We start from the raw sequence: 26602 nt of genomic DNA on the forward strand, positions 1-26602 counted from the left end.
TCTGTAGTCAAAAATTCAAAGCCAGTTAAATAATTGAGCTACATTAAATCCATTTACTACCCAGTGTTATTTTTATTGAATGAGACCAAACTTTCTTGGTTAGTCTGCACAATTATTTTGATATTCATTCCATGTTGTAGCTGACATAACAAGATCTTTTAGTCAGTAAGTCTTTTAGTTGTGGCCTTATTTTTTTTAAATAATTGATATGAGTGTAATATTCACAATGTTATAAAAATGTGAGAAGACTATATGTGAATATTGATTTCATAGTTGATAAAATACATAAAACATTGATAAACCCAAGCAGAAGCTCACTTAGAAATTTTTATTAGCAATAGGTGTTACATTTACAGATGTTGTAGAATCAAAGTTGTACATACACTGTGAGACATTCGTCATGAATTCTGATGGGTGTTAACATGAGTGAGAGAAAATAGCCAAGTAATAAATAAAAAATTGTCTAATCATCATCTGATGTATCATCAGATGTATCATCAGGTACTTTTAAGATGAGTTTCATGACTCGGTCTATAGAAGTCTTAACAGAATGACAAGTCCATGTCTTCCTCAAAAACAACCTCTCAATCACACCTGGCATCCTGTAGCCCTTGCTTACAATGAAATCTTTGAAGGCAATTGGTCCATAAAGATCATCAAGAACGTGCAGTTCAAGATCCCTTGCATGACTATGATATCCCTGTTCTTTTAAGACTTTGGGATCAATCCAAAGTTCATCATTTATTAGCTTTTTCCAGGTCTTGGGGTTCAGATACCATGCTCCATACCTTATCTTCACCTGCTTGGGTTTATAAGGATCAGGTGGTTTCCTGAGTTTCCTCTCCCAGTCACTTTCCTGGAGGACAAATTCTCCCTTCTTATTGTCATCTAGCCCTTTGCTGTAGTATAGTTCCACAGGGATCTGGGTTGCTTTCTTTATTTTGCCTGCATTGTGGGTAGGTGTGCACGTGTGGTCAACTTCAAACTGTTTCATGATGAAATTGTCATCAATGCCATGCCTCCAAAAGTATCAAGCCATCTGTAGAATTCATGAGCTTCTCTCCGTACATTTCTGTGCATATCAGGGGGTTAGGAAATACCCTTTCTGCTTGACTTCTTTTTTTTTTTTTCTTGGGAAACAACCTGTTTAAACATGACAGCAAAGACTCCCTGGGAGATCCCTGGTGGACTTTCTTGGGAGGTCACAGTTGACTTGGCTGGGAGGTCCCAGATTGACTTGGCCGGGAGGACCCAGGACGACTTGGCTGGGAGGCCCCAGATTGACTTGGCCGGGAGGACCCAGGACGACTTGGCTGGGAGGCCCCAGATTGACTTGGCCGGGAGGACCCAGGATGACTTGGCTGGGAGGCCCCAGACTGACTTGGCCGGGAGGACCCAGGACGACTTGGCTGGGAGGCCTCAGACTGACTTGGCTGGGAGGCCCCAGACTGACTTGGCCGGGAGGACCCAGGACGACTTGGCTGGGAGGCCCCAGACTGACTTGGCCGGGAGGACCCACGACGACTTGGCTGGGAGGACCCAGGTTGACTTGGCCGGGAGGACCCAGGACGACTTGGCTGGGAGGACCCAGGACGACTTGGCTGGGAGGACCCAGGACGACTTGGCTGGGAGGTCCCAGATTGACTTGGCCGGGGGGACCCAGGATGACTTGGCTGGGAGGTCCCAGGAAGACTTGGCCAGGCGGTCACTAGTTGATTTCGTTGGGAGGTCCCCGGTTGACTTGTTCGGGACATCCCATGGTGACTTGGTCGGGAGGTCCCAGGATGACTTGGCTGAGAGGTCCCAGGACGACTTGGCCGGGAGGTCCCAGGACGACTTGGCCGGGAGGTCCCAGGATAACTTGGCTGGGAGGTCCCAGGACGACTTGGCCAGGAGGTCACCAGTTGATTTGGTCGGGAGGTCCCTGGTTGATGTGTTCGGGACATCCCATGGTGACTTGGCTGGGAGGTCCCAGGACGACTTCGCCGGGAGGTCCCAGGTTGACTTGGTTCAGAAGGTTCCGGGTTGACTTCCTCAGGGTGTTTTTCACCAAGCTTTGTGGGGGACTTCTTTCTGTCCTTCATGGCCTCACAATAAGCCCAGGTGTCCTCCAGCTTCTTGTCGGGATCAAGCTCTTCCAGCACCATTAGTAAGAGGTCTGCAGGTAGACATTCCTTCAGGTTACAACCAGCCAAGGGGTGCGGGGCCAGGCTGGCTTCAATCTCCTCTACAAAAGCCTTCCGGGCTTTCTGGGCTGGTGAGAGCCTGGAAAGCAGTTCTGCTCCTTTGGGCAGCTTGTTCTGAGTCTTTCTGGGGGGAGGTTGGGGAACTCTATGAGAAATTATGGGAAGAAAACCTTCCCTACGCTCACGAATGATCAGATTATCAGCAGGTGGGCAGCCCATTCTGAAATCGTCCAGCCCCTCTCTCACAAATATCCACCGCCGGGTGTCCATGGGGTACTTCATAAGCCTGTTCCTGTACTTTGCCAAATAGTTGGGAGGTTCTCTTGACTTGTACCAGCGCTTACAGTGAGGGCCTAGGGGTACGGGCTCCAGAGGCTGTATCCCGAACAGCCACTTCTCCTTGAGCTGAGGTTGAAACAGCCTCTTCTTCTCCGCCATAGTGCCGCTGGCCTCTAGGTGACCAGCGGCTTCTACGCTTTGTTGTCTCAGCGGGTCCAGTTGCTAGGTGACCGTTACCAGGTGCTGCCGGAATCTTTCTGGTAGCCGGGCAACGCAGGCTCACTGCGCATCCCGCATTCTCCCCAGGTGGGCCGGGAAGATGCGTTCTTTGTCATGGCGGATAACTGTTCCAGTGTACGGACACCCCACAGTATGTTTATCTACTCACCCTTTGATGAACTTTTGGGTTGTTTCCAGTGTGAGGCTGTTGCAAATCAAGCTGCCAAAAGTATTTCACGTATTCACATCTTTGTGTACATCCTTTCATTTCTCTTGGGTGAATTTTAGCCAAGAATTGAATGGTGGGAGCATCTGATATGTGTGTTTTTTTGCCATATGTACTCACAGCCATCAGGTTTTAATATTTGCCCATATATGGGTGGGGTTTAAGGTGGCACCAAAAAAACTCAAAAGTCAAGATCAATTATGTTTTACAAATGAGCTAAATAGAATCAGAGACATGGAAATAAACAACAAACTGACAGGGATCAGAGGGGACAGGGGAAGTAGATAACTGGAGAAGAAGGGGGAGGGGCAAGCCAAGGAATACAATTAGAAGACTCCTGGGCATAGACAATGGGGGGGGGGGTTGACTGTGGATGGATGGGCGGGGCAGAGTAGAGCAACAGGAAAATAGTGGGATGACTGTAACTGAACAATAAAAAATAGATATATAAAAAAGAACAAGTGAGAAAATACATTTCAGACACAGCAGTGCCTGAGCCCTTGTAACCATTATACTATTCTATTGCTATTATTATGCATTTTGCTGTATCACTAACATATGTTTTGTAGCTTGCTTACTCCATAGTAAGTAGTAAAAATTAGATGATTTGGTATGAATTTTGGAGTTGTTGCCTGGTTTGCTACCCATCTTTCAAATCATTACTGTGAGTAGAAAAATATAGTGCCATATGATTATGAAGAGTGGAAGATGCCTTTTCAAGGAATGGAACTAATTTATTACTTATCTGCAAGCAAAGTTGCACTCTGAAATTAGGAAAGGGATCTAGTACATCTCTTTTAAATATTCATAGGCAATAAAAACTCTGGCTGTTTGATTGATTTAGCAGGCAATTGAATGTTACCTTTGCTCTGCATAATTGCATCTATAAGAAACATTAGGTAGGCAATAGAAAAAAAACAACACAAACCTCTGACATAGGCATTTAATTGAAAAGAAAACAGGCCAAGGCCCACCTTCAAGTGAACAGGCACTTTGTTTATAAACGGGAAAACTGTTTTGCTTTAGCCAACAAAGAAAATCAAGAAAATTATGACTTAAAACAAAATTCAGGATGTTTGACTATAACAATCTAACATACAGCATGGATTTTTAAAAAATAAATCAATTTAAAACCTCTGTTACTGTAATTATTTTATTTCACCATCCCCTTAGATAATTTATCTGAAGGCTCCATCTACATTGTATCAAAACACCGGTCTTTTCAACTAAATTATCAATGGGAACATGAAAACAATTTACTCAGCTGACAAATTATTAGGTGTGTCTCTATTACCTAGGTAGTTTGGAATTGATCAAAGCATCAAGATTATACCCTGAGAAACAGGAAAACCCTGTTACGACCCATCGTTTTAACTCAACAGCATATCTTTAAAGTTATGTCAGCATATTAAAGACAAGCACAAGGGAATCTGAGAAGGCTCTTATCTCTAACATGATGTGGTTTTCATCAAAACTGTAAAGCACCGAATGCACTTTATTTTCCTTGCCAAATTACTCTCAGGTGGCTAGATATTTTCTATATGCACAGTCAGGGCTGATAGCGGTTTCAAATTTTCTTTATTTCGAGTTTCTTTATTGTTACTACAGCATTCTGCTTAATTGATCATGAAAGTAGAAATGGAGAACTTCCAATTGCAAGGCTTCTGTTAGTCTTCTGCATTGTACTTAAATAATGGAGGTGGGTCCATTTCACTGTTTTTCACATCGAAATATAAGTATTTTCTTGTCTATTCATGCTCCTGATGAGGGTGCATTTTGAAGGCAGTTACAACTATAGCATACAGTCTAGTAGAAGTAAAAATGCTGCTCATTTATTGAATAGGTACTATGTTCCTAGCACTGTAGCAAGCACTTTCTATGAAGTATTTTCTATTTTTCTCAGCAGAACTCAATGAAGCAGGACCTGTTATCACAGATAAGGTTATGAGAGCTTGAAAATACTTCCCCGGTCACAAAGCCAATGAGGTGTAATGGGATGTGCCCGTCATCAATTCTGTGGTCTTTCAACATTGATCTCTTGGTGATACTGGAATCTCTTTGCCAGTTGGCATGCTAAGCTTTGCCTGCAGAGGGCGCTAGAGTGACACGGGGGTGGTGGTGGGGTAAAGGTCTCTTGGCTCCAATGTGTTTTTTACTTCTTTCTTGCTCTTGTGGCGGTGGGTTGCCCAGTGGAGCTCACCTTGTCTGTTCCCCACTCTCTCCCCATAAACTTCAGCAGCACCCTCTACAAGTGTCTTCTGACAAGTTCTTTGGGTGTCCCAGAGGCAAGTTCAGCATGAGTGACAAGTCCATGGGCGGCTTCCTGAAGCCCCAGCCAGCTTTCCCAAGTTCAACAGCATCTACTGCAGACAGCTTCCCAGCAAGCCCACTGGGCAACGCATCTGGCTTCCCAGCAAATTCAGTACCATCCCCATGGGTGACTTCCTTGTGAATTTGGACAGCACCTCACTCCAAATCCCCTTCATATAATCTTCAGCCCCTGACTATGGAGGAGCTCTGGGTTGGGTCAACCTGGTGAACTTTTTCGTGGGCTACAAATACATTCTTTCCTAATAGGTTTTAAATCCCAGCCTTGGGTAGATCTCTGCTTTCCCAAGTCAGGTCTGTCCTCAGGTGCTATTCCTCAGCCCTAGGGTATTCTTTTGAGCTCCCTTCTATTCTCTTTTAAAAGTTAATCCCCAGTAAATAGGTAATAGTTATTGATATTAAACCTTCCCTGTGCAACTTACCGTGTAGTTTCTGTGACCTGATAGTGTCTAATACAAGGGGCTATTCCAATCCAAGTTTTTCTGATTCAACATTCAAAGTTTTAACAACTCAATTTGGACACAGCAGAGTAGGTGTTCAATCAACGTTTGTTGTTGAGTTGAATTATTATCTATTTGGGGGAAACGCCAGGTTCCACACCAAAGCCCTTTGAAATACGAATGCATAAGCAGTGTTTGTGGTACTAAAGGTTTGCAAGGGTAGTATGTAATTGAGGCTGATGCCAAGACCAGGTCGGAGAGCGATCTGTTCCTAAGCACATGTACTTCTGTTCCAGAAAAGAGAAATTCTGAACGCCGCTAATGATCAAAATTGAGGTCTTTCCAAAGCTTCGCCAAGGGCAGTTTCACAATGCGCCTTGACTTTTTTTTGCTTGAACTACAATGTCTCTCCTGACACTGACATTCAAATATAAATAAAAGCACATTCTATTTCCATTTCAAAATACAAATTTAAATGACCTACGATTTACTTGCCACCTAGGAATAGCTACTTCAACTTAAGCTCTATAGCAGTGCCAGCAGGACAAAATGGCGAGTGTCTGCTGGGAATTCCACTGGGCAATCCCATACTGACTGGATAAGGGGACTATTCCACAATGATAGCTGCAGGATGAAGGACTGTTTGGGGGCTTGCTGCTGGCACCCTCACTCTGATCTGCCCCACCTACTTCTCTTGAGGACTGGACAAAGTCCTACTCAGGCCTTCTTTCCTTCAAGTTCAAAACACGATCGAACTCATCCCCCACTGAATGAACAAATGGTCTCCCACATACCTCCCTGGCTACCATCCCTGCATAGGACCTTTCTTTCCCTTCTCCACCAACTCTGCGCAAGGAAAATGCTCACTTGCTTTCCTCCCTTCTTCCTCTCTGTCGTCTTCTGTGGCGTGCAGTCACCAGCCTCTCTATTCCCAGGGAAACTCCATCAACACTGCTCTCTAGTCAGGGTCATGAGTGCTGTCCTTCTGGCCCAATTCCATTTTTTTTTTTTTTTTGCTTTTAAATTTTTTGAAATTAAAACATCATTTTGCAATTACAGTTTCCATTCAGTATTTCTCTGTACTGATTCCAGATGTGCAGCAGAGTGGTTGGAGAACCATGTACTTTACACAGCGGTCTCCCTAATGGTTCAGGTACCTGCCTGGCCCCATACATGGTTATTACAGTGTTACTGACTCTGTTCGTTATGTGGTGATCTACATCTCTGTGACCATTCCGTACCTACCGACTGGTACTTAATCCCTTCACCTTTTGCACCCAGTCCCCCAAGTCCCCTCCAGGGGACACCCCGTTTGTCTTCCTCTTACCCAGCCTTGCTATTGTATTTGCCATCTTTTTCATGATGGCTCCTTGTCAGCACCTTGGTTTTTACTGGAGTCTCCTCTACCTCTTTGACCGTGTCTTCTCATCTCCTTTGTACACACTGTATCCCCTCCCTAACACTTGATTTGGGCTATAACCCCCTAACTTCTGTCCATGATCCTTTTTCTTTTGGTTTTCCTCTGGGGACCTCATGAACTCTACAGTTGTGACTGGCATGTAGCCGGATCAACCCCCTATATGTATAACTAGTCTGAATCACTCTCCTTAACTTCAGGGCTAGAGATCTCTCTCAAAGTGGATTATGGGATAGCCCCACCTGGATGCTCCATAAGTATTGTAGCAGACCCAGTAGGGGCTGTGCAACATAGCCCCTCGACCTCACAACCTCTGAGTTCACCTAAGCTCTCAGGGCCAGTTACTACACATCCTGCTAGATTCCCCTGCTTAAGCACCCACATTTCTCAGTTTTCTTGCTCTAGGCAGCCCAGAATATCCTGGGATTTTATGCACCCAACAGCAATCCTCAAACCAAGAGTGACTACAGTTGATGGATAAACACTCCACTTTCCATTAGATCATGGGACAATTAACAGTATGCTCCATAACATGGATCTATGTGACTACCTTACAGCTCCCAGTGGGACTGAGCCCAGTGCGAACACAATGATAAAAGCACCCTTCCTGCAGCAGCCTTCCCACCTTTCATTCCCACTCTCCTCCCTCCCTCGCTTGTCCTTGTCAGTATCATCTTCCAAATTCACTACCAACACTTAGGCCCTTGACTCAGGGATTATTTCCAGTTGGCGTCAGACTTAACCAGGCACCTCAGGCTCCATGGAGGGTAAAAAGTGATGCCTGATCTTCTGCCTCCATACTTGCTCTTTGTTCTTGTTTCCTAATCTTGTTGATAACAAATTTCAGATACCTGATCACCTAAATCAGTAACCTAGAGGCTCTCAGTGATCTTTTTTTCATTTTCTCTGTACCTGTTATCAATGGCCTTGCCTTTAACTGAGCTGAAAAGAGCACTACTTCCTGCATCTCACTGCCTGCAATCTCCCTGCCTCTCACTCCACCACCGCCGCCCCACTGGCACTCAGAGGTCATGTAATCTCATCGTGGCATCCCTCTTCTCCTTCCCCCTCACATTATTTTATGTTTTTTTAAAGATTTTATTTATTTGTTTTTAGACAGAGGGCAAGGGAGGGAGAAAGAGAGGGGGAAAAACATCAGTGTGTGGTTGCCTCTCATGCGCCCCCTAGTGGGGACCTGGCCCACTACCCAGGCATGTACCGTGACTGGGAATTGAACTGGTGACCCTTTGGTTCACAGGACAGTGCTCAATCCACCCAGCCATGCCAGCTGGGGCTCCTCCCCCTTTGCATTTGACCCCCTTCGGTGGCTCCCTGATGGCATGGGTGCAGACCCAGTATTTGTGAGGCACAGATCTCCCTGAGCCATCTTGCTCATGCCTACTTGCTCAGGCTCACCTTTAGCCACCTCCCTGCATTTGCATTTCAGGCTCCAAAAAACCTAAAAGGTTTGCAGATTTGCATATGGAGTCACCTTCACACTTCTGATTCTTTGCACATGCCATGTCCACCTGCCTAGACTTGCCTGCCCACACTTCCCCAGCTGGCTGTGTCCTACTCTCACTTTAAAATGTTCACAATAATTCACGGGGAATCTCCTCCAGGAAAACTACCCTCAAAGCCTCCCTGTGCTCACCCACGTGGGTGTGTGCACTTTTCCTGTGTTCTCTAATGCTCTGTGATAAGTTCTGACACTACTTTTTGCTTCTTATAAGAATATTGCTTGTTTTAAAACATTATGTGTTTTCATGTCCTAAACATATTAACAAATCAAGAAGCTTCTGCTTAGCCAATCAATATTTATAAGTAATGGAGGACAGAAACTTTTTCATACTTATCAGCAAACCTCAGGACAGTGTCTCACATGTTACAGATGTACCAGATAAGTGCGTATAAAACCAAACTTCATTACAAGCTATTTCTTTCTTCTTGACAAATAAGCCACTCTTGATTTCAAAGAGTGTATGCCAAATACCCAAATACTGTTTGAAACGGAGAAGTGTGGTATGTTATTTTCTTTTTATTTCAATTTGAAAAATTCATACCATGTGTAAATATAAAAACTGTTTTTTATCACTTGGGAAGAACAAACCGTATCCCGTCTCTTGGGGTACCGACAGAATCACGTGTATTATTATTAGATAACACCTGACCATAACAAACGCGTGTGTGCATCTGTGTGTATACATTCACAGTGAACGTGACAGGCAGAGAAAGAGACAGAGAGAGGTGGATAGATGTGGAGATAACTACACACACTGCATAACTGGGTGGGAAAAACAACTTTGCTGTCAGAGAAGAGCTGATTTTGAACACCAGGGTATTTACTCCTTCGTGGAGTTGAGCATGTTTCTATATTTGGCATGTCTCAGTTTCCTGTACAAATCAAATCCCTACTTGAAAGTGTTTTTTTTTTCAGACAAAAATGATATAATAAACATGTAAATATGTCAGTCATGTCTAGCACGTGACAGTTTCTGAAATGCGGAAGCTGAGCTCATGTTTAAATACTCCTCATTTTATTTGAGAAGCCTAAAAGTATTTGCCAGGGGTTTATGCAAATCAGTTTAGAGATGTTTCACTCTTATCATCATACCTCTTCATGTAGTTCTCTCCACCGAGAATTAAAGGTCTCCAGTTCCTCGTTGATCAGCTCGTCCATGACTCCGCCATCTGTTAGGGTCTGTGCCAGTAGGCGAATCTGATTCGGGTTATCCTCAGAATGTTGCATCAAATTGTCAAGTGACTGAAACACAGTTGCAATAATTACTGGTTGTCTTCTTTTTTCTAAATACATTGAATTAATACAAAATGCTCAGTGACTTCTGAAGCAATATTGAATTGGGAACATAAAACATGAAAGATTGGTGTTATTTCAAAAAATAGAGGGTGGGGCAAAAGTAGGTTTGCAGTTGTTTGGATGGAGAACAATACAATGATTAATAAGTAATACAGGAATAAACTCTGTGCTTCATGTACTCATAACTGCAAACCTCCTTTCGCCCCACCCTCTATTTTGTTGCTCCTTGTAAATCTTCATGGGCTCATGGCAAGAGTGTGGAATGAGGCACTTAAAAACGATTCACAGCCACCTCCTTCTCTGATGCCCTCTACTCTAAAACCGGGAAAGGTAAAATACTCAATGCCTCTTACACCTATTGATGGCAAAATGACATGATTCTGACAGTGTTATGTGGGTAGAAATTCAAGAGGTTCCCTTCCCAACCTAAAAAAAAAAGGCACAGTCTCTTTAAAAGGAAAACCTTCGCCCTTCAAATGTTTTTACACACCCAGAGGTAAAGCGGCCATCTCTGCACTGGGAGGCAACAGAAATGAAAGTGAGGTCCCTCCATGTGGTCATGTGACAGGATGCCTAACTGCATGACGTGTCCTTTGTTCTGGATACCATCCTTTAACTAATGCCATGTAAGTTTGCTTCCATTTTTTTGGAAGATGCAGTGCATTGCTGCTGATTCACAAGGAATGTCCGGTCAATGAACATCTCTAAATAGGTCAGGCCCAAAGTAGAGTCCATGGGGGGGCCTCCCACTGCTATGCGCTACCTCTTCAGCTTTTATAATTCTCTTGTGAAAATAAGAAAGTCTGATACAATGATGTCTAGGTTTCTGCTCTTACATTCTGAGACCCCAATTATATTTTATCTAAAGGGACATTTTGCATTTTCTTCACATTTTGATTAATTTATATACCTTATTTTAGCATGTTTACACAGGGGCTGGACCACATATGGTTCTACACACAATAGATATGCCACAACTACATATTCATTTTAGATACAGGAGTATGCAAAAGTATAACAAAATGAATACAGTATTGATGATTAAGTGTCAGAAGTCCACATAAATTGAAATTTATGTATGAAAACCCTTTTCATTTTATTTTTCAAAGCCTTCAAAATAGAACTTGAAAATATACTAAAATTTGGAATGTATTAAATTATATGAGCATGTTAGAGACATTTCTAATATCAAAGCGTGCCCATTTAATACCTCAACACATCCCGTAAGGTATGAATCGATGACTTTCAATAACTTAAAAAATGTCCCGATGTAGTAAATGTAGCTTTGAAACTAGAAATAATATTTTACATTATTATCCCCTTTCGCCCTACTCTGAAAGGAGGAAAGTCATGCATCCAAACTGCCTTTGTAGGTCTGTAGTAGACTTAAGCAGGCAGAGAAAACTGTCAACATAGAACTTAGTGATACAGCAGAAGACAAATATCCTCTATAGAGGTTATTTAAACTCTTTAAATCCTTGAGACTGGAAGGATTTTAGAGGAAACAAAGGCTTCATCCATAGTGCCAGTGGTGGGGGCGGGGGAGGGAGGCATGGCAGCTAGTCTGTGTGCTGCTCTCTTTGAACTTGTTATTTGGTCCTTGACATCTTTTGATGCTGCATATGAATGGTCATCAGTTAGATGAATTGACAACGTACTTCTAGCACCTCGGAGATTTCCTCAGTTCCACCAGGAAGAGTCTCAGTGGTCTTCAGTTTGAGTTCTACCTCATTAAGCCACTTGTTCGCCTTCTCCAAGTAGGACAGTAACTCATGCCAACAAGCCCAAACTTCCTAAGAAAAAAATAAAGGAAGATCCCAGATGAAATATTTTAGCAGAAAAGTGACAAGGAGACTTTGGCATTTCCATTTTTAAAACTTCTAAAAATACAACATTCCTTTCACATCGCTCACCTTTCCTTCGCGGTAGATCATTGAAAATGAGACTAGTCATTTTGATCACTTAATATGTCCATAATTACAAATCATTAAGGAAATATCTTAGTGCATGAATAAATTCAAGGTTCAGTGATTTACTTTTTTAAATAAAGAAATAATTCATCAACATTAAAGTCTGGGAAACAGAAAAATAAAAGTATAACTAAAAATGCATCTATAAACCTGACATCCCAACACATCAACTACCACTGCTTTTCTGTGACCTCCTTTAAACGTTAGCATATATAAATTTGATAGTTAAAATTAAAGTATGGATTTAACTACTTTGCTTTTTCACTAAATATTACATCATATAATTTTTCTGTAATACTAGGAAGATATTTTTAATGAAAATCTAAGGTTAAATTTAAGTGGCTATATATTTTTTTGTTTCTTTAACAATGTTCACTGAATAGTTATATCGTTTTTATTTTTGTCTGCTCTTACAAATTTGTGGTGAATGTCATCATGTGTAGGGATTTTTTTTCTTATTTCAAATTATTTCCTTGTGCTCTATTATCATAAATATGACTACGACCTATATCAAGGGTATGGCTATTTTTAAATGGCTTGTGATATATATTAAAAAAATGACTGACATGCAAAAGGACTTATATACTATAAAGCAAAACTTTAAGACAGCTACCAGAATATATAGAAGAGTATCTTTCTGACATTGGGATGGGGAAGGAAAGCCTGGAGTAGTATTTCAAAGAAAAAGAATGTGTATCCAATAAACATATGAAAATACATTCAAATTCAATAATCAGTAGAATGTAAGACAGGATTACAATGAGGTATTTATGCCATGATGACTGATATATAGATAGATAGATAGATAGATAGATAGATAGATATGAGAATTCTGACAAGTTTAAGTGTGAGAGAAGACATACAGTAACACACATTTGCATTTCTTGCTAGTAGGTGTGTGTACTGCAATAAGCAGTTTGGAAAGTAGTTTGTCATTCTCGATAAGGGGAATATTCCATACCCAACCTCCTACCAACTCCAATTTTCAGTCCATATCCTCAGAGAAACTGTTTTGCGTGGACGACACAGACAGTCACGAGAATGTTCATTTCAGCATTTTTTTGTGGTAACCAAAATTTTAAATAAGAAAGAAAGCAACTTTAATGCCCACTGGCAGGAGAATGGATGGATACAAGCATACAGACTGTGCCCCATTTAAACTGAAATAAGAAAGTAAAAATGAATACACTCACAAGCAGAACAATATGGAAGAATCTCAGACACAAAAAGTTGGGGGCAAAAAGAGCAAGCTCTAGAAAGCTGTATAGTATGGGTTACCATTTTTTTTTTGTAATGCTCAAAACAAGCAAAATTGAGCAACATGTTGTTTAGAAAGTCCTATCTGTGTGATAAAATATTTGTAAGCAAAGGAATAATAAAGGCATTTCTGGATCATGGTTATGCCTGTCAGGATAAACTCAGGAAGATGCACTGGAAGATAAGAATATAAAAACAGTCATCTTCCACCCTGGCTGGTATGGCTTAGTGGACTGAGCACCAGGCTGCAAACCAAAGGGTCACCGGTTTGACTCCCAGTCAGGGCACATGTTGGGTTGCAGGCCAAGTGCCCCGTAGGGGGTGCATAAGAGGCAACCACACACTGGTGTTTCTCTCCCTCTGTTTCCCTCTCTCTAAAAATAAATAAATAAAATATTTTTAAAAAGTCATTTTCTATTAGTTTTGAAATTATAAATATCAGGAAAATAAAAAAAATAATAGTACAATCACCACCATCTCTTATAGCACTGCCCATTCCTCTTCTACCAAAAATGAAGGCTAGGAAGAAAGTTTTATTTTGGGAGAAACTAACATTCTATCCAAATCCCCATATTTTCACCTCTGCTCCTAGCCCTGGCAAATGATAGAAGCCACTCCTTCCCTACCTGAGGAAAACTATCAGTCTAACCTGCCTGGCCAGCTTACCCATACTCGCTTGGGTATTTTACATAGTTTTCCACACAAAAAAAGTAAAATTAAGTATTTTGCTTTAAAAGATGATAGAAATGTTAAATGTGGGTCATTTCCAGCTCCTGCTGGACTACAGGCTGTCTTCCTTCTGGGCAAAGATCCCAATGGGAAAATATAAATATCTCCTTCAATACCCTAGGGTACTTTAGAATTTTGAAGATAAGGAGATGCAATTGGTAATGTGTCTTGTTAACTCTGGTGCAGATTGAGGTAATGAACTATCTTGCTGATTTAACCATCAGGATGGATGGCCTCTTGTGTCCTCAATGCATCTGAAGGACGCAGCTGGGAGGCTGAATGTACTGGCTTTAAAGGTCACCTTGGCAAAATAAAATATGGTCTCGCAGCCTGAATTGGAGCTAAAAGCCACTTAGCATTAACAGTTTGGAACTTAAAATTACTTTGAAATCACAGAATTGAAATTGACTTTCAGCCTTGGCTGGTGTAGCTCAGGGGATTGAGTGCCGGCCTGTGAACCAAAGGGTCACCACTTAGATTCCCAGTCAGGGCACATGCCTGGGTTGCAGGCCAGGTCCCCAGTAGGGGGTGTGTGAGAGCCAACCGCACATTGACGTTTCTCTCCCTCTCTTTCTCCCTCCCTTCCTCTCTCTCTAAAAATAAATAAGTAAAATCTTTTAAAAAAAAAGAAATTGGCTTTGAAGAGAATACAAACAAAAAAGGAAATTTTTTTCCAAGTGGTAAATGAAGCTGATGGGTATAATGCCCCACCCTGAATTAGCCATATTGAAATGCCAAATAAAAGGCAAAGGAAACCATTTTAAATTCATAGCTTATCTATGAAACAAACATGAAAAATCCTTAGGTGGCAGAAACAAAGAGGATGGGCCAGAAATAATACCATGGTAATAATAATAATAAGAAGAAGAAGAAGAAGAAGAAGAAGAAGAAGAAGAAGAAGAAGAAGAAGGATAGCTGCTCACATTCACTGAGCAGTGGGCTAAGTACTTTAACCAGAACACCTCACTTACTTTTCTCAATAGTACCTATGAAATAGGTACTCTTTTTAAGTTCATCTCACAGAGAGGAGTCTAACAAGTTAAACCACTAGCCCAAAGTCACAAGCTCTAAGTGCCTAAATGAATGATTTGAGCATAAGTGTTCTTATACCAGAGTCCATGTGCTTGATCACTATGTCTCACCCATGTCTCACCCGTGACCCTAAGTTGGCACAAATTGATAAAGATCAGGAAAAGCAACTGACTTCCAGAGTCTTGCACTTCCCATTGAGCCTGGTGCAGAGCCACTGGTAGCTGCTGGTGAGGCTGTCCAGCTCCTTGTTTAAGGCCTCTTGTGCTGCGGGTGGGGCTTGAGCTATGACGCTGTTCACGGACTCCGTCAGGAGCTTCACTTTGGCTTCTTTTTGCTGGGCCTCCTCTTTAGCTCTCTGGAAAAGAAACAATGTTCTGCTCATAGCAAGACAGGGCCTTCCCTTGCCACATGCTTTCTTTAAAGAAACAAAAAGTTGGGTCAGAAATAGCACGATAATGCGATAATACCATTTTGTTGTTGTTCAATTACGGCTGTCCCCATTTTTCCCCCATGACCCTCCCCTTCCCCACCCACCCACTCCTCCCACAGTCTTATCCATCACATACTTCCTTCCCCACAATGCATCTATTAGAGTGAGATTAATGTAAAAAAATCAATACTGACTCTAATCACGTGCATAAATTAGGGTTAGTTAAAATTGGGAATTTGAAAGAAAACAATCATAATCAGAACATGATAGATCTTTCATCAGAATAGTTGAGAAAGTCATCTGTACGGGGGTATGTATTCGTAGATATCTGTATTTCTCTATCTTTCTCTACATGAAACAAGCGGTAAACAAATATTTCAATACCAAGTTAAAAAATATCTCATAGTCTAGAATTGAAATTATTTGTAAATTACTCAGATGGATGAATAATATGGAAATCAGTACAAATATTATTTAAATCAAAAGATCACTGCCCTGGCTGGCATAGCTCAGTGGATTGAGCGTGGGCTGTGGACAAGTGTCGCAGGTTCAATTCCCAGTCACAGTGCATGCCTGGGTTGCAGGCCATGACCCCTACCCAGCAACCGCACATTGACGTTTCTCTCTCTCTCTCTTTCTCTCTCCCTTCCCTCTCTAAAGATAAATAAATTTTAAAAAAAGATCACTAATATAGAAACATCTTCATTCTATATTTGTGACTATATTTTGGTCAAAGAGAGTTCTGTTCAGTAACTGAAAACACAAAGGAGAAAGACGAGGAGAAGGCAGCCCCTGACCTGGGAGGGCCGGCCTGGGACTCCCAACCACACCTCAGTCATCTCCTGTGGGAGGTAAACTCAGCCACAGAATACCAACATCAGACAAGGCTACCTCATTAGCATCGCAGACCCATGGCCACACCGCTACTCCATCCATTATCATGTTAGAATGCAGACAAGGACATAAAAACTGTCCAAGCCACATAATGCCAAACACTCCCCTATCCTGGTTAATAAAAGCTACCTCTGCATTTTTATCAACTCCACGTTCAGCCTCCCTCTAGCCTTCCCTCCCCACAAGGAAAAGCTATGAAGATACGCAATCATAGAGTTATTCCCACTCACTGACAACATGCGATCCAAAGCGAAGGCCTTAAACCCTCCCTCAAATCATGTACCACCAATTCGAACCCTACAACAGGTTCTCTCTGACAGGCTATTACTCACACAACCCCGTGCTGTGTGCACAGGTTCCGATGGCATGCATGCTCCCTTGTGACCGAAAGTAATCAACCCATCTTGTTCACCCACAGAGGTATCACCATTGCTCTCTGATTGGAGAGAGGGCATTCACGCTCCTTAACTTCCAGGGTGCACATGTTAGAAATACAAACACACAAGGAACCTCTCATTTGGGTTACTCCACAGGTCAACCTCCCCCCCTCCCTCCCACCGAGATGAGCTTTTAAGCATAAGTAGCTTATGTATGATGTGAAGGAAATACTGGTAGGGGAATGGAGGCAGGAAAGGGCAGACAGATTATAGGGTACACTTATTGTAACCACCAATTACTGTTGGTGAGTAGAGTTTGATCCTGCTGGGAAGCTCTGTGAAACACAGGTCTCAGGGGTGAGGACGCTGGTGTATTTAGATACCATCTCCCATCACCAGCTAAAGGCTGCTGGGAGAATATTAATCTCCTGGTACATGAAGCGGGGCACACAGGTGGCAAAGGTGGGATTCAGAGGCCACGGAGAGCTGACAGGTAAAGAAAGGCAGGTTCTGGAATTATACCCTAAGAACCCTGAAACACCAGTTCAAAAGAACCCATGCACCCCAATGTTCATAGCAGCACAATTTACAATAGCCAAGTGCTAGAAGTAATCTAAGTGCCCATCAGTAAATGAGTGGATCAAAAAACTGTGGTGCATTTACATAATGGAATACTACGCAGCAGAAAGAGAGAAGGAGCTCCTATGCTTTGCAACAGCATGGATGGAACTGGAGAGAATTATGCTAAGTGAGATAAGCCAAGCGGTGAAAGACAAATACCATATGATCTCACCTATAAGTGGAACCTCATCAACAAAACAAACAGGCAAGCAGAAAAGAACCAAAGGCAGGGAAATAAAGAACAAGCTGACAGTAACCAGAGGGGAGGTGGGAGGGGATAACGTGGGGAAAAGGGGGAAGCGTCTTCAGGATTACGTATGAAAGACACATGCACAAAGTCAAAGTGGGGTAGGATCCAGGGTGGGAGGTGTGGATGGCTGCGGGGGGAGTGGTGGGAGGGAAATGGAGGCAACTGTACTTGAACAATAATTTTAAAAAAGAGAGAGAAAAGGAAGGCAGGTTCTAACAGGCAGGAGCTGGGTCTATATGCAGCGAAGTACTGAGGAGAAGGGGATGTGAGCAGCAAACAGCAAAGTCAGCTATAAAACGCCTCTATATATTGTAACGCAATCAGCCTATGCCGTTGGACTTCATCCCATCATGCCATAAAAGTGCACAATATGATAGCAAATATGAGTTGTTTTGGCATTTAAATGATTGCCTTCGTGGATTTTAATTTAATGGATTGAAATTTTTAATTAAAAATTGTAAGTCAATCTGTTTTTTTGCCATCACTGAGCTTGGGATTTGTTTCTACACGAACCACATTTGGCTCTAGTAATTTCAGCATTACAAACAACTTTGACAACCATTAATCACATAGTGCGCTCTGCCCTGTGCTACGTTGGACATGCTGCATGTGCTACCTCATTGGGTCATGAACAAAAGATCATGGGATGTGTTTTGTTATTTTCACATTATCCAACAGAAAGCACTAGTTCAGAGAGTTTACGTAAATCAGTCTGGGAGTTTTATCTTTTCTTCCTCACAGTTTCTATTAAAGTCATCTCAAATTCTCCATGAGATGAAGAAGGAGCACACTGTAGTGGATCCCAATAAATGAAATTACATTTGATACAAGTTACAAACAACCTATGTAACTGTCAAAAATGAAGAATTAGAAACGCTGCTTTCTTTGTTTTTTTTAGGCTTTCATAAATTCTTAAGAAAAACAGGCTTAGGCCCTGGCTGGTGTGTCTCAGTGGATTTAGTGCTGGCCTGCAAACCAAAAGGTCACTGGTTCGATTCCCAGTCAGGGCACATGCCTGGGTTACGGGCCAGGTCCCCACTATGGGATGCTAGAGAGGCAACCAAACATTGATGTTTCTCTCCTTCACTTTCTTCCTCCCTTCCCCTCTTTCTAAAAATAAAAAAAAACTTTAATAAACAATGTTACAATAAACATTAAAAAAAAAAACAAAATAGGCTTAGGCCCTGGCTGGTGGGGCTCAGTGGACTGAGTGCCACCCTGCAAATCAAGGGATCGCCAGGTCGATTCCCAGACCTGGGCTGTGGGCCAGGTCTCCAGTAGGGGGTGCACAAAAGGTAACCACACATTGATGTTTCCCTCTCTCTTTCTCCCTCCCTTCCCCTCTCTCTAAAATTAAATAAAATCTTAAAAAAAAAACCATGCTTGGTAGTTGGGAAAATTTCAGAGTTGATAAAAGAAAAGGAGATCCTGAAACTAATAAAATAATATTTAATATAAACTATAACTTCTAAAACATTATAATAAAAAAAGGAGATCATGAGGGATTTCCCCATGATTGGGAAAGGTAAACAACTACCGTATTTTTCAGACTATAAGATGCACTCCCTCCCCCGAATTTGGGAGGAATGATGGTTGTTAATGCTGCTGTTGAGTTCTGTTTACATTTACATTGGTGAAATATTACGTTATTTATGTTATTAAATATTTTACCACAATTTTTTTTCCTATTTTCCTCCTCTAAAACCTGGGTGCGTCTTATCGTCTGAAAATGCGGTAAATGACTGGTGTAGTTCAGACAGAATCCTCCTCACAAATGGTGTGGCTCTGCCCCCTTTGTATCCATGACTCTAATCATAATATGCTCAGACACTTTTCACTGCCCGTGTGTCACATCAGTGGTTCTTGAAGCATGGTTCCTTGGCAACTTTTTGAAACTTTTCTTTGGCATGACCTGGAAACTGTTTAGAAATGAAAAATCTCATTCCTAGACTCACTGAATTGGAAATCCTGGGGTGGGGCCCGGATGTCTGTGTTTTACCAGGTTCTCCCAGTGATTCTGATGCTCACTCAGCTGTGACCGACCGTCAGTACTCTAGATTGTTACCCATAACTGAGAAGGGCAAGTGTATATGTGTCAGTGGTGATAAGCAAAAGAAGAAAACAGTGAAAACTGAAATTCCGGAGTTTTCTTTCAAAGGGTCTAATATAAAGTTTCATCATGTAGTCATTACAGATGTCCAAAAATTTTTTGAAGTAAGACATTTCCTCTCAAACACCCCTGTAGGCTTTTCTATGTTAACTGCAAAGTTTTGTTTCCGGGGGAAAAAGAAGTGATCAAAGCGGCATTACCATTTTCAAGTGGAACACAGGAGAGCAAAGAAAAGAAACAGAAGGAGATGTCTACTTTTTTCTCCGAGTAAACCGGGGAGAGATACTGAAGTAGGTCTGCCAGTCTCCTCTGACAATAAAGATAAATTTGCTCTCAATATGAGTACAGGGGGAGGCCTGGACAAGGTACTATCACCACCCTCTGGATAGTGAAACAGACCTGAAAGACATCATTACCTTGACTGGCAGACAGAAAAGACAAGAAACGGGATCTCCCTGCCAACTCCCTCTGCTGCTGTTGCCACAGGCTGCCTGCGCTTTTCTGCTTTTCAATATTACCCCCAACACACCAGCTTTGTGGCTAGATCAGTTACCGAAACCTGCAAATCAATGGAGACTAATTGGTAGGGCCACTCATTTCAAAGACTGCTTCCAAAAATTGAAAATTGGGACAGTCTGCTCTCCAGCACTGGAAAAGGGCTCTGACTGGGTGGTTAGCCAGAGAGGCCAACTGTGCAAGGGGAGAGGGAAGAGGGCCAGAGCGGGCCAGAGCCAAAGGAAGGGACCAGGAGGAACAAGGCAGTTGAATACAAGCTGACTGCTGAGTATTCACTGAGGAATCCGAGGCAGTGGCTGTATGGTATTAGAAGAGATGGTGAGAAGAGCCAGGAAGGGATTGAGATGTGAAAGGAAAGGCAACAGGGGTGGCACACGATTCATAGGATAGGATAGGATAGGATAGGATAGGATAGCATAGCATAGCATAGCATAACATAGCATAGCATAGCACAGCATAGGATAGTGTGGAGTGGAATAGGGTGGAATAGGATAGGGTAGAATAGAAAAGAATGGAATGGGATGGGATGGGATGGGATGGGATGGAAAGGAAGGGAAGAGAAGGGGATGGAATGGCATGGAATGGCATGGAATGGCATGGAATGGAATGGAATAGAATAGAATAGAATAGAATAGAATAGAATGGAATGGAATGGAATGGAATAAGAATAGAATAGCATAGCATAGCTTGGGCTGGGGTGCACTGACTGAGCTGATACATAATACATTCAATCCTTTTTTTTCTATCATAGATAAAACCTATTAATATCACTAAATTATTCAACCCATCTGGAGACTGCCATTTTCTCATCAGCAGAGAAAAGTGTGGACTATTTTGCTTCCGATGTACATTCTAGCGCTCAAATCCTATAAAGATATAATCTTCCTAATGGTGACTTCTCCAAAAATTTAAAATACAGTCCTCTTGTTTGAAATCTTCCTACACTTTTCCATTTTAGTTGGAATGAAAACTTCTCAATATCCTACAGAACTCCTGTGTTAACAGATACACACGCACGCCATCAAAAACATCACTGGTCAATCAATGATCCTGGCTGAGTTATCCCGCTGACTCTCTTCAGGGTGGTAGGCCCCTTTCTCTGCCCAGTTAGCCCTGGGGTTGTTGCAGGAGCTCTTCCCTCCAGTGCGAATGTGCTTCCACAAGATCATTTTACGGTCGGCCTTTTCTTAGGATTCCTATCTCAGATTAAATATACTTCCTCGCAAAGGCCCTGCCAGTCAGTCACCACTTTCTAAAATGGCATCCCACCACCCCTGACTCCCACCCAAACTCTATTTATTTCTTGATCCCAGTTTATTTTTTGAGGCCAACTCTCATGATCTCAACTAGGGTTACTTATTTCTCCATTCGTTGCCTCCCTCTTGGAATGTCAATCGCAATTTTCGAGGTAGCTCTTCATCTTACTCACCATTAGATTCAGTGTCTAGAAGGATATGTAGCACAGAGTAAGGATGCCGTACATATTTGTTGATGAATGAATAACTGGTCCATGGTATTATTCAATGAGAATGATTGTACAGTTTTTAATTCTCTAGAAACTGTCACTGCTTATCCAAACATACTTTCACTCACATTTTCATTTTACTTTCTACAGGTGGCTAAACCCATGATACATTTGATATTTACGCATCTGAGATTTCACATGAGGACTTCCTGTTATTGATTGTAAGTATCCACTGAATCATCATATAAGTTAAATAATAAAGTATATACAATTAATTTCTTACTATGCAGTATCAATGATAATAATAAAGGTAATAATAATAATGTAGTTCTGGCATCTGTTTTGTGCCAGGCACTGGATTAGGACCTCCTTGTTTTTCCCTTCTAAAAACTCTGAAAAACAGTACTTTTGACACCCAGCTCACAAACTGGGTTTATGTAACTCACCCAAGGTCACGCAGTTGTCAAGGAGCCAAAACAGTTTTGAAAGTGTCTGGTACAAAAATAAATTTACTCTGTCATGAGGCCTCAAGGCAAACAAATATCTCTCGATACGTCACACAGGCTAAGGTGGTTAGATTGTGTGTCACTGCTAGTACGTAAAGATAATAACTGTCATTATAGCCACAAATTACTGAGTGCCCACTCGGAGCTAGGCGATTTACTTACATGGACATTTCAATCCTCAGTCCATAATCGCAAATCAGGAAATGAGATGATTTAAGCATGATAAAGTAGAGGATTACACTGACTACTGATTTGCCCGAGGCTATACTGAAATGCCATTGTTTAGATTCAGTTCTCTGCTACATGTCAGTTTGCTCGGCCCTAAATCAATGTTAATATTTTGTTACCCTCTTGTTTCAAGAAAAGTACATGTAAACTCAGTCCTTTTTTCTCCATATGAAAGGCCATCTGTTAAATATTTAGTACTTTCAAGTCCTAAGAAACCCCTTTAACCCACCAAATTAACATAGCCTGTTGACTGCATTTTCAAATGTCATGTCAATGATACTTAACACATATTCCCAATTGGATTTTGCATCCTCTACAAACAGCTAGTGTGATTAGCTGATCCCAATCTTTCGATGCTATATAATTTCAAGGGGGAAGTTGTTCTAAACTGTGACCATCAATATTTGTATTTTGACCCAAATGTATTAAAGTTAATAAAAAGTTTAAGAATTCTACATAGTCTATATCACACCTGAAACAAAATTAATTAAACATCAACCTTCTACTACTAAACCATGAAAAGAGCAAGGTATGCAGAATCACAATTTCAAGCAATGTTGCATCCTTCTCTGTTTTGTTCTTTGCTCTGTTTTATGTGATTTCGTTTACCTTCATCTCGTCCACAGCTCTCTGTAACTCATCAGGGGTTTTATATTCAAAATCTCTCTCTAGGTATTCTTCTTCAGCTTGCGTCATCCATTCATGCATCTCCGACAGATCTTTCTGAAGGCTGAGAGTTTTATCCAAGCCTCCCTTTATGGCTTCCTTTCGGGCATAGACCTTTCAGAAAACAAAGCAACAAATAAAATGTGAATATTCAAAGTCGTAAAACATTAGCCTTATATTCTTACTGAGCTGTCTGGAAATAATAAAATGCTTAGATAGAAAAGATGGAGAAGTAAGAAGCTTGCATGAATGAGGAAAATAACTCTTGGTGATTGGATGCACTTAATTTCATATAAGTCTTAAAATAAGACATAGCCATTTACTTGGCACACTTAATAAAAATCAACAGATTCCCCTATGACTATAATTTAGCTGTTATGTTTGGCAATGCTTTTCTATAGAGAATACAGAAAAACAAAATTTCTCATAATATGTTTCAGTTGGAAAAGTAAATATTATACATCGGTACACATAGAAGTGATGTCTTTGTGTTCTCTGCTACTGTTTTACACTTTTAAATACCACAGGAACTTAACGTTCCTATACCTCTCATAAATCAGAAAGAAAAACAAAAGAGAATGGATAAAAGCCATAAGCATGTAATTTGCAGAAGTAAAACTGAAATGTGGACATATGTATGTGAAAGGATGCTCCATATCATTTGCAGTGGAAGAATTGCAAATGAAGAAGAATTAATGCATTTGCATATGTGAGAGTGGCATAAAAATAATTAGATAAAATGTCCAGTTTGGGCAGGGGTTGGGGGAAGCAAACGTTCGCAAACCTGGTGAGAGAAATATCCAACACAGTACAACCTTTTAGACAGTAAATTGGCAAATGTAATAAAATGTTTAACCATGTATCTGAGTCTACTCTTCCACTTCAAAGAATGAATCTTTCAAAACAAACCTCACAAAGTTGCATGTACAGTGTTCTAATCAGCTTTGAAGACAACAACATACTGGGAAGAAACCTAAACGTGCTTTCTTAGAGAATTAGTTACATTAATTGTGAGACACACACACGCAATGGACTAACACCATGTGACGCCAGGACATCTGTACCGAAGTGAAAGTTGTTCAGTATAGGATTTTAAGTTTAAAAAGCAGGTTGCAAAACAGTATTGTGGTAATAGGAGACTTATGCTTTGTGAAGCTTTATGTGTTTCTAAAATACTAACATTTAACAATACAATCATTTACTTATTAACCAGAAGAAAAGCAGAACTTAAAACATCTACAGTAAAAGTAAAATCATGCGTGCTAATGGCTTGTAATACCACACTGAGGGAAAACTCTCAATTTAGTATTAGAACGATCATAGATCGTGCTTATCTTTTAACTTCAAAAAGTAACTCATAAAATGATGTTATTCTTCTCTCTGGGATTAGACTTCTATCTTTTAAGTAACAGAGCTATAACTGTAAAATCTTAATATGTAACTTATAGTTTTAGTATAATGAAGTTTTGATGGTACTTTACCAAATACTTAATACACTTAATACATGCAGAACCATCATCGTATTAATTTTCTTATACTCTACAATCATCTTAAGCTTAATTTAGTTAAATCATAACTATTTTAAGTTAGTCTCCTAGTGAATATAGTACCTGATCTATTGAAATGTAAATATTTCACTCTGACATAGCTAGAACATTATTTATACATATTATGCTAATTAAGGCATACAGATTATTTTGCATAGCCAATAAACCTATAATAAGCTTAAGTAAACATGCTGTTAAATTTCTACTTAGATGCTCTGCTATAATCTTTTGAGGCAGTCAGCAAAGTGACAATAATACCAGAGTGACTAATGTAACTTAGCTAAAGACTTGTTAAAAACAAGTATTGCATGCTCTAAATCTAAACCAGAAGAAAGGGATCAGGCATGATTTTTTTTTAAGGAAAGAAAGGCAGAAAATTATTCTGAGAGGACAGCACAAGTGTATTGGAAAGAGCATCAGCTTGGGGTCAGGTGAGCCTGGGCACGTCACTTCATTTGGCTTTATTTCAGCTTCATAACTAAACTAACAGTTGGAACAAGTGATTTCCAAGGTCTTTTCCAAATGTAATGTTCTACAGCTCTAGGACTGATGAGAGAGAAAGATGTTTTCACGGTTTCATATTTTAGAAGGATTTCCATGAAAAGGTTTCGGTTAAAATGCCAACTTCACCCTCACCTTTTTCACATCTGTGGTGCTAACATTTTAGCCTTGAGTTGCCCAATCTACCCCGAAGTTTCAGCAGATTACGTGGCCTCAGCCTTGTCGAGAAAAATAGGAAACACCTCCTGTTCTAGAATTGGTAAATCTAACATTTGCACTGCCTGCCCCCTACTCCACCCTGGTTTTACTAACACATAATGACCATATACCATTGTGCAAGGTTGAGGTATACAACGTGAGAATTTAATACACTCATATAGTGAAATGATGACCACAGTAGGGTTGGCTAATGCTTCCATCACCCTCACATAATTACCATGCTCTTTTTTGCAGTCAGAGCATTGAAAATATTCTTAGCAACGGGCAACTGGGTATTCCAGAAGAGTGCGGCTGGGATCTGTGGAATTTGTGTTATGCAACAGGCTAGTGTTTTACAATACTTGTCTTGAATAGCACGTTCTTGGTATATTTATTGCAGAAACAAGTTCTTGATCAAGGACATTTTAAGAACATAGAGATGCTTTAAACAGTACACTTCTCTAACATGTAAAACCCCCGAGATTTCAGTAATATTGTTGACTGTATATATTTTTGCTGTTGTTTTCTTCCATGTTCTAAATAAACTGGGTTGTTCTTTGTATTAATCCATTAAAACATTCAACAAATAGCTTTCATACTGGCCTTCCAGGGAAACATTAATGATATAATCTATTATCAAAGTAATTTTTTTTTTTTTTTTTTTTTTTTTTGCTGAACATCCCTTCTCAAACTGACTTACTCCAGGAAAAGAAATGCAAGCTAGCTGACCCAGGGCTATCTCATCTCTAAGTTAATAGAACTGTTGAGCATTTATCAGCAATGGTATTAGCTGGGTGACTTGCCTTGACTTTTACTTTTCTAACTTATTTTCTTTTTCAAATTTAGCTTTTGCCTTTTGGCATGATTTCTTTTCAACTCAGAAAGGTTATTTAAAAATAATGAAAGACTACCTGATTCTAATACACATAAAATGAAACCTCTCATTAATTTCAAAAAAAGGTACTGGTGTGTCAAAAAGTAATCACTGCTTTAGGTCAAAATTTCATCTTTTGAACAGGAACTATTGGATATACACTATTTGTGCATATAAGATTTATTTTTCTATAATTTAATCTCAAAATAGAAATAATTATCCATCAAACACTCTGCTGTACAAATAGTATGAGGAACTCAGATGTGAGTGGACAGTTACATTGCATTTTTTTCCACTGAGCTATTCTTAACTATTTCCCAATCTTAGGTCATTTTTTGAAATAAAATTTAATTCAAACTTGTCAATCTTTCAAATCAGAACTATAAATTATTAGTCATTCATTTTATTTCTGTACCAAGCTTACAAATGTAAAGTATCTTTTAAAAATCTAATTACAACACTATTATAAAGTTATGTACTGGAGAAAACATTCAATCAGATTAATGCCTAATATGACA

At 40.6% G+C, this 26602-nt stretch overlaps 1 protein-coding gene across 1 annotated transcript in view; it reads right to left on the reverse strand.

Annotated features, from left to right (window-relative positions):
- DMD (dystrophin) overlaps positions 1 to 26602 on the reverse strand; it is a 1951120-nt gene that overhangs the window by 1210076 nt on the left and 714442 nt on the right. The window contains exons 26-29 of the mRNA XM_036016633.1: positions 22908 to 23078; positions 15074 to 15256; positions 11572 to 11706; positions 9710 to 9859 (exon numbers count right to left, since the gene is read on the reverse strand). Coding sequence (XP_035872526.1) covers positions 9710 to 9859; positions 11572 to 11706; positions 15074 to 15256; positions 22908 to 23078 — 639 coding nt within the window. The remainder of the gene's footprint in view (positions 1 to 9709; positions 9860 to 11571; positions 11707 to 15073; positions 15257 to 22907; positions 23079 to 26602) is intronic.

This window comes from Phyllostomus discolor, chromosome X (genome assembly GCF_004126475.2).
Source record: "Phyllostomus discolor isolate MPI-MPIP mPhyDis1 chromosome X, mPhyDis1.pri.v3, whole genome shotgun sequence".
NCBI classification, from domain to species: Eukaryota; Metazoa; Chordata; class Mammalia; order Chiroptera; family Phyllostomidae; genus Phyllostomus; species Phyllostomus discolor.